Below are 17147 nucleotides of genomic sequence, written 5' to 3' on the forward strand. Positions count from 1 at the left end.
CAACTTCTGAAGATTTGGTGTCATTGGGCCAAAAAAGCTCCACCAATTTTATGAGTTTGAAATGAGAAAAATAAATAAGATCAGTCACTCATAAACTCATTTAACAATATACAATAAAACTAAAATTAAGCCTTACAACTTATTTTTCCCTAGCATCATAGTTGTCCTACTTTCTTTGGCGATAGGATGTGAGAAGGTCTCCCCTTGTGCATTTGAGAACAACTGTAATTCTCGAATAAGCTCTGTTTGAGTAGTACCAACAGGTGCCATCTTCTCCATGATCAAGTATAGCCCATTAAGGACCTCCACGTCAGCCTTGAAAGTAGGGATAAAATGGAATGTCGGATTCAAATAATAGGCTGCTGCATGGATGGGCCTATGAAGCTGATGATGCCTTCTCCTATCAATGATCTCCCAAATGGGACCATACTTGCTCTCATCTCCTTCATAGACGAATTTGATGCCCTCCTTCGCCCTATCCATGCCCTCATATATGTAGCCCATTGCGGTCTTTTATCCATCCGCAACTCGCAACAAAACTACCAAGGGCTTAACAAACTGCAAAATTGAAAATATTGTGTAATCTAGAAAAATGAGCAAATAAGAGAATATGATGAATAGGTTATAAAACAAAAAGTTAAATTGTAGAATTTATAAAAAATTTACCTTCACTATCTCATCACAAGGGATCCAAAAGTCTCTCTCATCAAAAATGCAGTCTCCCATATCTTTCCTTGCAGGGGTGGCAGCATAGGATGAGGAAGACCACTCCTCACCAACAATCATACGTCTCAAGGCCGACTTACAGCAAATCATGGACTGCAATGTGATTGAAGTTTGTGGCAAATCTTGTGATTCCTAGACGAGCTAACTCCTTCTGCTCTGTGTATTGTCTCATAAGAGCCAATACCCATGAATGATTATATACAAATTTGCACACTTTTCTCGCCCTTTCTACACATCTCTTCGCCCATGGGAGTTTTCCAATATCCTCCAATATGAGGTCAATGGAGTCCAAACTATAGATAGGTGCCTCTCCATCAATAGTCTACCTAGAGCAATATAATTTGTTGCATTGTAATTAATGAAGTTACAAAATAGTAATTAATTTGCAAACAAAATTAGTTTGTAATCAAAAATTTACCTACAGCAACATAATTTGCTGCATTGTCGGTCACCACCTGTACCACGTTCTCCTCACCCACCTCATCAATCACCTCCTCTATCTGCTCACATAGGTAGGTGGCATTCTTGCAATGGGCGGAGGCATCAATGGACTTGATGAAAATGGTGCCACCTGAAATAAAAAAGTAAAGCAAGATCAATGATCATTCAATAAATCATTAAATGAAAAATAAAAAATTAATGACTAAATGAAAGTAAAATTAATCAATCACCTACGGAAGAAACAAGAAAATTAAGGAGAGTTCTATTTCTCCTATCCGTCGAACCATCAGTCATGATGGTGCAACCTTTATTGCTCCATACTTGGCGTTGATCAGCCAATTCCTTCTTCACATCATTCACCAATTCAGTCAAAATGGTTCCCCTCAAATCAGACTCAGAAGGGGCTTTGAACCCCGCCCCACATATGGTAAGGGCATCAACCATTTCTTGCCAATAAGGAGGCCTGTCACAAATAATTTAAATGAGATAAGTATGTAGTAATGAACTATGTACTATGTACTATGTACGACAAAAAATAAAACGAATAATCAAACATAAAACATTCACCTGGCTATGAAGAATGGAACACTATCGTAGACCCAAAACCTTCCAACTGCCATTTTAGCGGCATCATGGACCTCCTTGTTCCAACCCATGCTCTTAAGCGACTGTTGGGACCTAGGAGTAGTGCGAGGTGCAAAGAAGGTATCCAACCTAGATTTACGAATTCTAGGTCCAATGCTAACACTCCCACTACCAATGGCAATGCTAGGAACATGAGAAGTGGCACTTGCAGAAGCAAAAGCGAAAGCACCAGCAGTAGCAAAGTGAGTGGGACAATGTGGAGCTAAGGAAGAAGGCCCTCCAACACAACCTAAAGGTGTCCCTAAAGCTGCCCCTCTTCCAATGGCCGCAAGATCCTCCTTTTGCTTCTTTTTCTTTTCAATTTCTTCAATCATTACATAGCACTCGCATATGGCCTCAGTGGTTGCTTATGTGCATGGGTCGGCATCATGCCCACGCACACCAGCAGTATATATGCCTCCATAGAATATTGTTTTGCAAAAAAAAACAATTTGTCTAACCCTTTTTTTGCTCTGGAAAATCCTCATGAAATATCCAAGCAGGGTCCTTTCTATTAGAATATTTAATTATATTTTAGTCACCTATATTTAGTTCCTTGTTTAATGGTCATTTAGCATTTAGCTTTTTCTTTTTAATTAATTAGCTTTTAAGCTTTATTTAGCATTTAGCTTTTTCTTTTTAGTTAGTTTTTAAGCTTAATTTAGCTTTTAGCTCTTTAATCTTTTACTTTAATGTTATGTTCTAATTATAGAACATCGTCTTGTAACCTCTATATATACGTGTGTATATCGTTCAATGTAATCATCCGATTATTGAATCATTCATTCAATTTATTTTTCATGGTATCAGAGTGGGTCGATGGGATTCTTTAAAGTTTGGCGAATTTTTTAATAAAACTTCATGGCCTTCTTTCTGGAATATTTTCCAGATTTTTTTTTTATTGTTTTTCTATAAAAAACCGATTTTTCTTTTTAGAAGGCTTTTTGAGGGTTTCTGCCCTTTTTTTTTTGCGTTTTTTTTAGAAAAAAAATCATCAATATTTTTCTATTTTCAGAGGTATTTTTTTATTTTCTGCAAATTATTTTTTTCTGATTATTTTCAGGAAAATTTTCAGGTTTTAAGTTTGCAGAAAATTTTAATTTTTGGGTTTCTTCCAAACCTCGAAATTTGTGCCAGAATTCTCCTCCAAGGTTTCATATTTTTTGTGCAGCTGCTCCTATTCTGATTTTTGAATCAGATTCTTTTGTCTCGTGCCTTCACTAGGTTGACCACGTTCAACCTCAGTTTCTGTGATGGCATCTTTGACCAACATCATGTTGGAACACAGATAGAAGTTCAACAGCTGCCACAACACCTGGAAACAGTGCATGTTCACGATATTTGAATATCGTTTTCTTGATCAGATTGATTTAGGCCAGACCTCGTCTTACAAGTCCCAGGGTTTTCACGATTTTTTCCTGAAAAATTGTCTGTAGGTTTTCGGATTTTTTCCACAAAAAATCATGGGAGGGTTTTCACGATTTTTTTTCTCAAAAATTGTTCGCAGGGTTTATAATATTCCCTTAAAAAAAATTCATCTGCAATTCGCGATATTCGCGTAAGATTTTAGTTATCTGTGTTTTACCCTTTTTTTTCCACAAAAACGATGATTTGTAACCTCAAATTTCTTGGTTTTTCGATTTTCTCCTCAAAATCGTAAATTCTCTTTTCAAGGATTCCCATTTCAAGATTTGATGGTTTTTTCTTCAAAAATCGTGCTTTGTTGCAGTCTGTTTGGGTCGCACCTGCCAGGGCGAACATCTGTAACAGTGGTATCTTGCAGTCAGTTTTGGAGTTGGTACTCTTTTGCAAAAGGGTTTGCTGATTTTTTCCTCAAAATCATTGTTTCAGGCTTCAGTAATTCGTGTGCCAGATCTCTAATTCGCGTGTGAAGGCTACATTAGCTTGGATGGCTTTTGGTATTCTTGGTCATTAACACTTTTCAGATCCAGCGAGGGTCTCCACCACAGCAGAGTGTTCTTTTCATTTGTGATCAAAAGACCTGCAATGTCTTCTGTAGGGTAGTTAGTAGATATAATGACCATTAAGGGAGGGTATTAGAATATTTAATTATGTTTTAGTCACCTATATTTAGTTCCTTGTTTAATGGTCATTTAGCTTTTTAGTTAATTAGCTTTTAAGCTTTATTTAGCATTTAGCTTTTTCTTTTTAGTTAATTAGCTTTTAAGCTTTATTTAGCGTTTAGCTTTTTAGTAGTTCACTTTAAACGACTTGTTCTTAATTTAGAACGTCATCTTGTAATCTCTATATATACGCTCGTGTATTGTTGAATACATTACTTGGTGAGGATATCTGCAGTCTGATCTGTAGGAATGTATTGCAATATCACTGATCCATCTTCAACATGCTGGCGGATGAAATGACAATGAAGCTCCACATGCTTTGTCCGCTCATGGAAGACTGGATTTTTGGCTAATTTTAGAACCCCTTGATTATCACAAAACAAGGGAGTAGGTCCTGGTTGAGACATTTGCATGTCTGCAAGCATCCTACGTAGCCACATTGCCTCACATGCTGCCTTAACAGTTGCTCGATACTCTGCTTCGGTCGAGGAAAGAGCTATTGCCCGTTGCTTCTTGCTGGTCCATGTGGCTGCACCTGTAGCCAAGCTGAAAACATACCCAGAAGTTGACTTTCTGTCATCAACACAACCTGCCCAATCTGAGTCTGTAAAACCAACCAGCCTAGGATCTTTGCTTCTGTTGTACAGAATGCCAAAATCAGGAGTGCCCTTCACATATCTAAGCACATGCTTCGCTGCAACCCAATGTTCAACTTTTGGGGCTGACATGAAGCGAGAAATATAGCTCACAATATAACTGATGTCAAGTCTAGTGGCGGTGAGATAGATGAGGTTGCCCACTAGTTGCCTAAATGAAGACTCGTCCACTACAGGTGAATCTGATTTGGCTAATAATTTGAGCCCTATCTCCAAAGGTGTAGATGCAAGTTTACAATCTTGCATTCGAAACTTATCTAGTAGGCTCTTGGCATACTTTGACTGAGAAATGAATATGTGGCTATCAGTCTGCCAAACCTCTACACCGAGACAATAATGGAGAAGTCCCAAATCTATCATATCAAAATGCTGACACAAATTTTGTTTGACCTACATGATCAGATGTGCTACATTGCCAGTAATGATGAGATCATCAACATAGACGAATAGAATATCATCACTAGTATGTTTGACATACAAATTGGGATTTGAAAGACTCCTCTGAAGCCTTGATCAATCAAGTACTTATCAATTTTGATGTACCATGCACGAGGAGCCTGTTTGAGGCCATAGAGTGCTTTGACTAGTCTACATACCTGGTGTTCCTTGTTTAATGGTCATTTAGCATTTAGCTTTTTCTTTTTAATTAATTAGCTTTTAAGCTTTATTTAGCATTTAGCTTTTTCTTTTTAGTTAATTAGCTTTTAGGCTTAATTTAGCTTTTAGCTCTTTAATCTTTTACTTTATCGTTATGTTCTAATTATAGAACATCGTCTTGTAACGTCTATATATATGTGTGTATATGGTTCAATGTAATCATCCAATTATTGAATCATTCATTCAATTTATTTTTCACTTTCTAATGGGGGGTCTAGAAGAACTAGAAGACATTGTATGATAGTTTTGTGAAACTTGAGGCAAATAAGAAAGTGAAGGTTGCTGCAATAAAACATTACAAATACAAAAAGAAATAAATACATCCATTCTTTGTTGTGCATTCATTCTCATTGAACATTTTTTTCAAAAAAACTAAAGGTAGGGTTTGTAAATTTAAAAAAAAATAAAAAAAATTGTAGGGTTTGTCAAACCCTACTTTTAAAAAAAAAAATTACAAATCCTACATACAACCCTACATAGTAACATACAAAAGATTTTGGAAGAAAATGTAAAACTTTCAAAATAAATGAATAGAAAATGGAATTTTTGCATACAAGAAACAAAAAAATCTCAAAAAAAACGATCTTACCTTTTACAACAAGCTTGAAATGAGCTGCAAACTCTTCGTATCCAACTATTGATGCACCAAATCCAAACACAATGCAGCCCCAATGTGATAAATGGAAGAAATCTTGAGCTTCCTCCTTGCTGGTTTTTCTTCAATGCACCCTTGTTTTTCTTCACAACTCACTTTACTCCTATTTTTGCAAGTGAATGAAATGAAGTTCACTTTTAGGGGCTAAGGATAAATAACAAAACAAAAAGAAGTTAAAAAAACTTTTTAAAATGTTTTTTTTGTCATTTTATTTAACCCAGTTGGCGGTTGAGTTTCAGGCACGGGACTCGCCGAGTTTGGCGATTTTAGGCCAAACTCACCAACTCGTCGAGTTTGGCGATTTTGCGTCTTGGACTCGGCCGAGTCCGAGTCCGAGTCCGAGCTCTACAGACTTAGGAGGCATGACTTAGACCCAGACTCGCCGAGTTTGGGCGATTCTTGTTTCTTTGGAATTGAGTCCATGCTTCAAGATAGGAAGACTTATTTAAACCAAAAGTGTCATAATTGAAAATCTAATTATTGTTATTGAAGGATCTATTACGAAAATAATGAGAGAGAATGATTATTAAGATGATTGATATTCAATATGATCTTTGTTATTAAACAAAGTGGCAAAAGATTCCTTAAAGACGCCTTTATAAAAGATCTATTTGATAAGGATAAGATCGACAACTAAGAAAAGCATAAGACAACTGAAGAGAATAATTAAAGTTTCTAAAGACTATACTAACAACTTAATTGACCATTATTACTAAATATTACAATATTATTTTAATACCTCCCCTTAATGGTCAATATATTAACTATACTAAATTGAACCCAAAAACTTGAAATAATCTGCTGGTCAAAAAGCATAGAAGGATGACGTTCTGCTCCCAATGTTTTGCAACATGAGCCTTTGCTGGAGGCCCTCCTTGGTTGGATTGCTGATCAACCGATCTCTTTTTGTAGAACCTCTTCATGTGACCAAGTTTATCACAATAATGACATGTGATAGACTGCAAATTCCGTGAAATTTCTTTGTTCTATCCTTGAACTTTCTTTTGAGGCCACTTGCCTTTGTCCTTGGCTACAAAGCCCTATTCTGCAATTGGTGATTCACTATTGGTACCAAAATGTTGCTTCCATTTGTCTTGTTGTAAGAGTTTGTTGCATATGTCATCGAAATTTAGATCAACATTGGTAGATGTAATGTTGACTGTTTCTATGAAATGCTTATAAAACTGTGGTAAGCTTTTCAGCATGATAACTACCATGTCTTCTTCCATCTTCGACTTATAAAAGCTAACTAATCATGTATGTCTCTGATTTTCATCAAGTGATCCTGTAAAGACACCCTCTCATCCATCATGATCGAGAACAACATGTTCTTCAGGAAGAATGCCCTACCTTTATTTGATGTCTCATGCAGATCTCACGGGTGTTTTAAAATCTCTATAGAAGACTTTCTTAAAGGAATCTTCCAAAGCATTTCATCTATGACAGATAACTTAATGTGCGTAACTGCTTCACTATTACACTCCTCGTACTTGTCTTGATCTTTACCTACAATTGTTGGTCGAGTATCAAAACCAAGGATAATCCAATCAAGGCACCTATACTAAAAAATAGTGAGCATCCTTTGTTTCCAAGTATTGGAATTTTTTTCAGTGAACTTTTGGTTGCCTTCCAACATGATGTTGGTCAAAGAAGCAATCCCTTGTGTACTCTAGAAACAAGGAAAATGAGAAACTCGAGAAAACTTTTTAAAAAATTGCTAAAACCCCAACAGCTAGGTACAATCCTTGAGTTTATCAAAAAATCGGAAAAATCTGCAATAACAATTACGGGAAAATTGCAAAAAATCAGAATACCCACATTTTTTTTGAAAAACATCAACCATGATTTGCTGGAAAACCCCAGTTAAAACCCTAGCTGCATAGAAAACAATAGTTGCCAAAAATCACCAAAAAAACACACTCTAAAAATGTGACAATTTTGTGGAAAAACCCTAGGGGGCCACAAAAAACACATTCAAAAATGCCTGTAAATCTCGTCATAGGAATATCTGGAATCATTTCATCTATGACAGATACCTTAATCACAATTATGCTCACTGTACTTCTAGTCTTTACCTACATCTGTTGGTCAGATATCAATACTGAGGACAATTCAATCAAGGCACCTATACTCAAAAATAGTGAGCATCCTTTGTTTCTAGGCATTGTAATTTTTTCTAGGGAACTTTTGGCCACCTTCCAACAGGATGGTGGTCAAAGAAGCCATCCCTCCTATACTCCAAAAACATGGAAAATGAGAAACCCAAAAAGATAACAAAAAAATTTAGGAAAAAAATTGCTAAAACCCCAACTGCCAGATACAATCCTCGAGTTAATAAAAAAAATTAGAAAAATATGCAATAAAAATTAGGGAAAAATTGCAAAAACTTCGAAATACCCACGTTTCTTGAAAAGAGTCAAAAACCACCATGATTTGCTGGAAAAAACCAGTCAAAACCCTAGCTTCCTAGAAAACCATAGGTGCCAAAAATCACCAAAAACAGTCTGCAAATGTCACGATTTTCTTGACCAAATTGGAAAACCTTCCGTGGCCACAAAAAACACAAACTCACCAAAAACAACAACAAATTTGCTAAAAATTGATCAAAAATGCCTGTAAATCTCATCACAGCAGTAAACTACTGATTGCAAGCCAAAAACTGTAAAAAACAAGTAGTCAAAATGTTTTTAAAAACCACAGTAAACACGTCACCCAACTAAATAAACCCACCATGTTGGAAAGAATCCACGTAAAAAATCGTGCAAAAATGTCCGCTGAAATTCTACCCAGAAAACCAATCGCTCAGTTAAGGGCCAGAGAAACCCTATCGTGTCTGTAAAAATGCTAGAAAATTGAAGAAATCACCTCCAAAATAGAATAAACAGGCTCACGAATTGAATCATGATTTTGATGCAAAAAAAAAAGCATGAATTCATCACAAAACTTCATGTGATTTGCACAACTCTCACATTTTGTCAAGAAAAAAACTTGCAAACTATAAACAAAACCTGGCACGCAAAATCCTTTAGAAAGACCGTTGAATCCACCTCAGGAACAGTTTGCGAATTCACAAAAAAACAGGGGCCATGATTTTACAAAAAATTCCCACGATTTTGTGCAAAAGATCATTTGAAAATTTCTGAAAAATCTTAAGAAATATCAGTTATGAAATTCCACAGATTCTTTTATAGAAAAAACTGTCAAAAACTTTGCCCACAAACTTTATTTAAAAATTCATCAAAACTTAAAAGGAAAAATACCTAAGCTATGATACCATATTACAAAAAGTAATGACAGAATAATTATCAAGATATTCAATATTCGAATATCTTCGTTACTAAACAAAGGAGCAAAAGATTCCTTAAATAAGCTTTTACAAAAGATCTATCCGATAAGGATAAGATCGGCAACTAAGAAAAGCAGGGGACAACTGAAGAGAATAAGAAAAGTTCCTAGAGACTATACTAATGACTTAAATTGACTATTATTACTAATCTAGAATAATCAAGCCAATTTTTTTGTCTAATTCATTTGAACAACAATATTAACCCAAGTTCCTTACATGCACCCATAGTCTTCTCTTGTGCAATTTTTTTCCCTTGCATTTACAAGAGCCTTTCTTTGAATGCATATTTCTTAGGTTAATAAATGTGTGTTTGATTTTTCAATAACGACTATCAATGGTGATGCCTTTGTCAATTATCTATAGACTATTACTCTACAGATTTATTTTATTATTCGTATCAATCTTTCTTCCATGTAAAATTTAGTAATGGTGTAGAGTGAGAAAATGATAACGTTTTGTTTGTAAGCTGAGATCATCATGTTAATCGTTGTTGGCATTTGGTTGTTGGCAGTTGTAAGGATCAATAACTGTTAAGTCTTAAATTTGAAATAGAGAGTTTGATGTTAGGGAAGATGTGATGTTTTGGGCCCTTCATATGTTGAACAATTATGAAGACACTACCTATGTGTAAATATTTGCTTATTTAATATTCATCGTGTTTTTCGTTACTAATGTTATCATTTATGTTGCTGCAATCTTGGTAATGTAGAATTAGTAGCAAACATTTTGGTATTATTGCCTTGATAAACATGGGTCATCAAAAGTGATTTCAAGGAAACATTAGCCACTAATACCTATCAACAACGACATTGAAACGATTGCAACATAAATGGGTTAGATAGGTGAAGAAGAAATTGAAAGATGTTGTGAGGACCGACACTATACCGAAAGGATTTAAGTGCCATTGATCCCAAACAAAGTCAAGAAAAAGAGACAACTTGATGAAGGGTGGACTAAAATATTTGACAGTCTATCTGATTAATTGAACAAGAAGAAAGAAGACAAGGGCTGTGAGAGGTGGTCTACTCTAGGAAGTCAAGGTCATAAGTATAGAATGTAAGCAAAATCTGAAGTGGTAGGGAAAGAATTAGTTGAAACCAAAGTGTGAGTACAAGCCAAACTGAATCTGAAATGAAGGGTTCCACCTAGAAGTGCTGGGTGAGTGAAGATCATGTGGCAACTGCCCCTTGAGAAAGGAAGTGTCGATCTTGCAGATTGGGTGAGGTAAGCATGCCTGAGATATTACGCAAACACCATAGAACTGATGGAGACCTCCACATCAGAGAAAAATCTTGATTTCAAAGCAGAGTGAAATATCGGTTTTTTCACTTATGAAGCAAGTTTACAAGGGATAGAGGGCAGGCCGAACCAATAGTAGGAGTGAGTGATACTAATGTGAAACCTGAAGTTGACCAGGAAAACATAGACATCAATGCTAAGGGAAGGGTCAAGTATAGAGATGTGTCCGACAGTGGTGAGGAATATCCAGCACAAAATTTCCATGGAAAGATTGTATTTGGAGGGTCATCTTATAAAAATCCCATTAGTTGTACATCTACTTCATCTCCTGAGAAGCAGAAGTTACCATAGTTTACTGGTGATTGATTTGAAGATCCTGTCTGACATTGTAAGACATGCATTTGCATGTTGTCTGAAAGTTTTGGTGTTGGTTCTGCTTCCATACATCCTGCTGCTGCATCAGAGTGTCTTGCAATAAGAGCAGATTGTATGAATCATGAACCAAACCATATAGTCTACTACATGTTTTCTGTTGTGAGAAATTTGTCTGCTGGATAGCTCCAATTCTTGAACTATATACAGCTCTTGATCTACTGGTTGAAAAGAGTGGCTATTTACACTTGTAATAAGGTCTGCCAATGGCTTAAAGATCTAGAGTATAATTTTTTTTAATTGAAGCAGCCTCCGCCAAAGCATGCAGATTCATTGGCTTCGCCACCTTTTAGAGCTCGAAGGACGTCCTCTTGTCCATTGGAAAGGGACTTGAACTTTTCTAATCAGAGGGATACCATTGACTGTGAAAATGAATAATATTTTGTTTGTAAGCTGACATTGTCATGTTAATCTTTGTTGGTAATGGGTAGTTATGTAATGACTTGAGGTTTGGTTATCGGCATTTGTGATAACCAATAACTGTAAGTCTTGTAGTTCAAGTAGAGATTCTAATGTTAGGGAAAGTATGTTGTTTTGTGTCTCCCTGTACTGAACAATTGTAAAGATACTACCTATGTTTAAAGATCTGCTGATCTGATTGTGTTTGTTGTTACTTCTGTTATCATCTATATTGTTGTAATCTTGCTTGTGTAAATCCAGTTGCAAACAACTGATACATATAAAGTAGTACTGCTTATGCCTTGATGTCTTGTTTGAAAATATATAATGTAGTATTTAACATAACCATAGGGTGGTTGAGCTTTCCTTTATGAGATAACAAATTACTCTTTATTATTCTCATCTATGAACACCAAGTCGATCTTCTGTGACTTATGTAGATACTATAAAGGACAGCACATTATCTCTATTTCAGCAAAGGTCATTGATGAACACTTGAAGGTATGCATCCAATGGCACATGCCTAGAATATTAAGTGATTTTTTTTTCTACTTTTGAATCAGATGGGTGTAAATATGTAATTTTTTTGCACCCCTGGACTCAGTGACTGAATGTGAAGAGAATCTTTTTTTTGAGGGCAAAAAAGTCAAAAGTAGAATTTAAGTGACTAATGTGATTTAGTTTTATGCGTACATCAACCTATCTCCTTTATGAGATATGATTAATCATGCAGTTTAGTTAACAAATTGAAATTTTCAAAAGTATACCTTTATGTTTAGGTTGTAGTTCGTTGGCTGATACTGATTACCTATGGCATATTTACCTGACTCTTAACATAGAGACTTGGCAAGGAACTCATGAAAACAGAAAAATGCGGACAATAATGAATTGAAGATTTTAAGCTTTCATTGCCCAAAACTTATTAATTTGTACAAGAGGTTTTCTGGATTAAAGCTGCTAAAAAGTTTTGAATTTAACTCTTTGAATTACACTCTGTGATCTCATTAAGATGAGTGCTGTATTGGGATTGTAAATAGATTTCCTTATATCTAAATCCATTGCAAGCACACAGTATTGGATAGACTCCACCCAAAATGATATTGTAGTCTTCAAATTTAGATAAATACAAGTTGAACCACGTCTTGGACCAAAAAGCTCAACAAATAATAATGCAAGAGTTTATTTTTTTAATTCCAGAAAAGGATTCTGTTAATTTTCTCCCCCATCAATCAGCTACATATGCTTTAACATAGAAATATTGACAATGATCATGATTCTAATGTCTTTTAGATATATCTATAATATGATGATTTTTAATGTCTTTTAGATATATCTATAACATGTACATCCTATATATTCAGGCAGTCCAAAATCCGTTGAAAGTGTTTTCTGTGGACAATAGCATGAGATACCTCAAATATGCTTGAATAATTGAACTAGAAATGTTTGTCAAGCTCATTACTATAGATGAAAATTTATTTTGACTGCAATACCCATAACAAACACTGCCCATTGCTAATTTTTTTAAGAAGTTGATACTTTCAGAAACCTGCCTCTTCTCAAAATCTTAATTAAGAATATGAAATAAAGAACTTTAATGAATGAAAATGCAATCCAGGTGTCCTTTCAAACTCTTGGCTGGGCTTCAGACCATGCTGGCTGTCTTTTAAGTTGTACACTATATCTTAATTATGCTCAATTATAGTCCTTATGCACCTAGCCATAGAAATTACTAATGTTAGGGAAGATCTATGAAACATGCTTGGCTAACTAGTTCAATTGAGTTTACTCATTTCAATTGCCCTTCTTTGAGAAATTTGGCATGGGTCGTTTTGATAAGAAGGCTCCTTTAAGACAATTTGCTTCTAAAATACAAGCAAAGAAATCTAGCACATTACGGAGCACTAGGCTATGGGAATGCCATTTCTGTGGCCTTGAATTCCAAGGCAGCATTATCATACTTCATATTCATCTACTTCACATCTCGACACAAGGTGTTGGGGTATTTGACTAATTGTCACTTATATAGATGAAAGAGATACAAAGATTGTTTAGTACTAATGAAGACTATGAAACACCGCCTAGTGCTATGCCAATGAATACTAGCAGTTTCCAAGAGCCACAATTTTCTCTTTTTCTGTCTAATACAATAGAGCCCAAGGAGAAACATGGGGTGAGAAGTTCTTCTCCCAACCTGATGACCAAGATGTTTAAAGTTCAAATGATGCCAATTGCATTCCATTCAATATTATTCACTCTCCTTATTGTAAGGAGGTTGTGTTTAAGATTATAAGTGCAATGCATTCATATGTGTCATTGGGGCAGACAAAATTGAGGTCTAGATTCTTGGATAAGAATTGTCCAAGATTAGCATTGTTATGGAAAAAATAAATGCTACATGGGGGTAAGTGCACCAAAATGGTGAACAAAAAGGGGGGTATAAGTGGACACCTTTTTTCTAAAATCAGCTAAATCTGAACTTGGAGGAGCAATTTGAGACTTGTCCACTCAAAATTTGAAGATATCCAAAGAACAAAGATTGTAGTAGTCTGAATCTAGTTTCCAAACTACTAAAGTTTTTTAAAATTGGATAAGATTAAGTGGGTCAAATCTTCAGCACACACAAAAGTGTTCCTATTTTTTTCAGCAAAACATAACATAGTGACTGACGTGCGCATCAAAAAAGTTATAGTTGCATTTAGAATTTTGAAAAACCCTTTGGTAGAAAAATAGTTAAGAGAGAGCACTAGAAGTTGTGTATTTTTTTGTAACTTTTTGTTGAGTATTTTTTTAATATAATTTTTCAAAGTGGACGCATCTTAAAAATCAGGTACATGTTCGTGCGCATCACATAACTTGCACTAAAATAATCAAAAAGTTAATTTTTTTTAGAAGTGTAAACAATGAAGTGTAGAACAATATTTTATTTTATTTTTCAAATCTAGACAAGTACTTCAAAGGTTATTAAAAAAATGGTACACGTCTGCCTCTAAAAACTCTGGAGACATTGGTAAAAGAAATTCAAGATTAATATGTCAATGTTGTTCAAATTTTAAAAAAATTATATCGCTAGAAAGCTCAGAAGATGGGTGAAATTATGGTGGCAATTTTACAAATATCCACACTTGATAACGTGTAAACCAGATGGCGATGAAGTTGAGAAACCAAATTGGAAGAAGAGAATGTGTAAAAAGGAGGGAAATAAGGCTCCCAAGACTAAGTACAAGCCAAAATGCATACGGGCTTTTACTTTTTAAATAACGCGAACAGGTTATTATTTTGTATAGTAACGCGTACGGGATTTCTTTTTTAATAATAACGCGTACACGGGTTCGTTTCTATAATAATGCGTACGTGTTATGTTCTTTAAAATTCACATATGTTAACATAGATATTTTCATATATATTAGTTTTATATCAGTGCACATACATATATTCATATATCTAGTAGTGCATATATTCATATATATATAGAAATACATATATTCATCTCTCTCTCTCTCTCTCTCTCTCTCTCTCTCTCTCTCTCTCTCTCTCTCTCTCTCTTTTTGTATCTCTCTCTCAACCTCCCCCCTCTCTCTCTCTCCTTATCCCTCTCTTTCTCTATCTCTCTCCCTCTTTCTCTATTTCTAATTCCCATTCTCTTCTCAACCCCCCTCTCTCTCTCTCTCTCCTTATCCCCCTCTTTCTCTATCTCTCTCCCTCTTTCTCTATTTCTAATTCCCATTCTCTTATCAACCCCTGTCTCTCTCTCTCCCTCTCTCTCTCTCTCTATGTGCCCCTCCCCCTCTCTCTTTCTCTTTGTCACTCTTCGTCTATCTCTCTTCCTCGCTCTCCCTCTCCCCCTCTTTCTCTACCTCTCTACCTTCTTTCCCCCTCTTTCCCTTCCTCTCTCCCTCTCTCTTCCTCTCTCCCTTTTTCTCTATCTATAATCCCCTTTCTCTTCACAACCTCTCTCTCTCTCTCTCTCTCTCTCTCTCTCTCTCTCTCTCTCTCAACCTCCCTCCCCCCTCTCTCCCTCCCTCTCCCTCTCTCCCTCTCCCTCTCAACCTCCCTTCCCCCTCTTTCTCAACTTAGGGCACTCAAGAGATGGCGCTACGACGGTAGGGCATTGAATGTTCGAACGACCTGGGGTCCCAACTAGGACCATGCCTAGCATAAAATGCCCACCTGGGCACACTCGTGCTAACTGTTCATGGATACAACAAACAAAATGAGATTTACCCTATCTTGTAAATTTGCATTGCTCGTGACTGACAATATTTGCATCAATAGAAAAATCGCTGCCCTAAAGCAATGGCTTTGTCTCTTCAAAATTTGATATAGGTTATTGTAGAGGGGCCTAATGTTACTCTATGGGTTCAAACGGATCACACGTACGTGCCTCGAATTCCGAGAAACAACCTGTCAAAGTTCGAAAAAATTTTGAACTTAGTGTACTCAAGAGATGTTGTCATGGCAGTAGTTGAATGTTTTGGGGATCCAACCAAAACCATGCATAGCATAAAAATGCCCACTTGGACTCGCTCGCGATGACGGTTCGTGGATACAACAAATAGAACGAGATTTACCCTATCCTACAACTTTGCATTGCATGCGATTAACAATAATTGCATCAACAGAAAAATCATTGCCCTAAGAAAATGGCTTTGCCTCTTCAAAAATTTAGAGAGGTTATTGTAGAGGGGCCTAACGTGACCCTATGGGTTCAAACGGATCACTCGTACGTGCCCTGAATTTCAAGAAACAAACCATCAAATTTTGACAGTTGTTTGAACTTAGGGCACTCAAGAGATGGCATCTCAACAACAGGTCGTCGAATGTTTGAGCGACTTGGGGACCCAACCAAGACCATGCCTAGCATAAAAATGCTCACCCAGACACACTCGTGTTGACAGTTCATGGATACGACAAACATAACGATTTACCCTATCTTGCAACTTTGCATTGCATTTATTGACAATATTTTACAACTATTGACAACTTTTGATTTCAATGATAATAAAATTTGGTGAAGTTGTCCAAGACAACCAAATTCAACACTTGGAGTTTAGATAATACCAATTGTCATTCATAAGTTTCATTGAATTTCAATATCATTAATCCATAACAGCCTAATTGTTCATAACTTAACCATTCATTATTGAATATACATTGTTCATAACCTATTGAAATCAATATACATTGTTTATAACTTCACAATTCTCTAGATGTTAATAAATTGTTCAAAGTATGAAGATATGCATACAACGAACAAATTAGATTGAATATCATCTTTTATATATATCCAAATGTAGAATAAAAGTTTTACAAAATTGTGGCATTTGTGCCAACTCAACAAAATGTGCAAAAGTGGCATGTGCCAACTCAATAAAATGTACAAAAATTACTTATGTGTCATCTCAAGATCAATACACAATGGTCACAACTAACAGCATATAACAATAAAAAATTCTATAGTTGTGGTGGATCATCAAAATCGAGCCTATTTAAAGTATTGTGTGGCTCTGTAGATGCCTGCAGAACAACAATTCAAACAAGAAGTTAGATTACTTATGTCAATAATAATTTACAATTGTCAAATTAACATCAAAATAACTATAATGTACTATTATTTCTCTAGAATTGAATTGTTGATTACCTCATGTTGTGGTTTTTCTGCTGAAATTTGTTTTGCAAATGATGGTCCCCTTTAATCCCTTTGAGTAACAGAAGTCCTATCAAATCGGTGAGGTAGAGGATCCGTGTTATGCTCATGTCACGAAGGGGACTACACAAGTTAAAATACAATTCATACAAGTCAATATAAACTATAAATATATCTACTTCTATTTAAATGAATATTTATAATATAGAATAAATGTGTATTGGAGGCTCAGATGGTTCTC

The 17147-nt window shown here is 35.6% G+C and overlaps 1 protein-coding gene across 2 annotated transcripts in view; it reads left to right on the forward strand.

The window, feature by feature from the left end:
- Positions 1-17147, forward strand: part of LOC131046202 (histone acetyltransferase of the MYST family 1) — a 167767-nt gene that overhangs the window by 142290 nt on the left and 8330 nt on the right. The window contains exon 14 of one of the 2 annotated variants that reach the window (XM_057979880.2): positions 11700-11760. The exons of the other annotated variant lie outside the window; for it this stretch is intronic. Within the exon in view, the coding sequence (XP_057835863.1) occupies positions 11700-11760 (61 nt within the window). The remainder of the gene's footprint in view (positions 1-11699; positions 11761-17147) is intronic. 2 annotated transcript variants of the gene reach the window in all.

This window comes from Cryptomeria japonica, chromosome 2 (genome assembly GCF_030272615.1).
Source record: "Cryptomeria japonica chromosome 2, Sugi_1.0, whole genome shotgun sequence".
Classification (NCBI taxonomy): domain Eukaryota; kingdom Viridiplantae; phylum Streptophyta; class Pinopsida; order Cupressales; family Cupressaceae; genus Cryptomeria; species Cryptomeria japonica.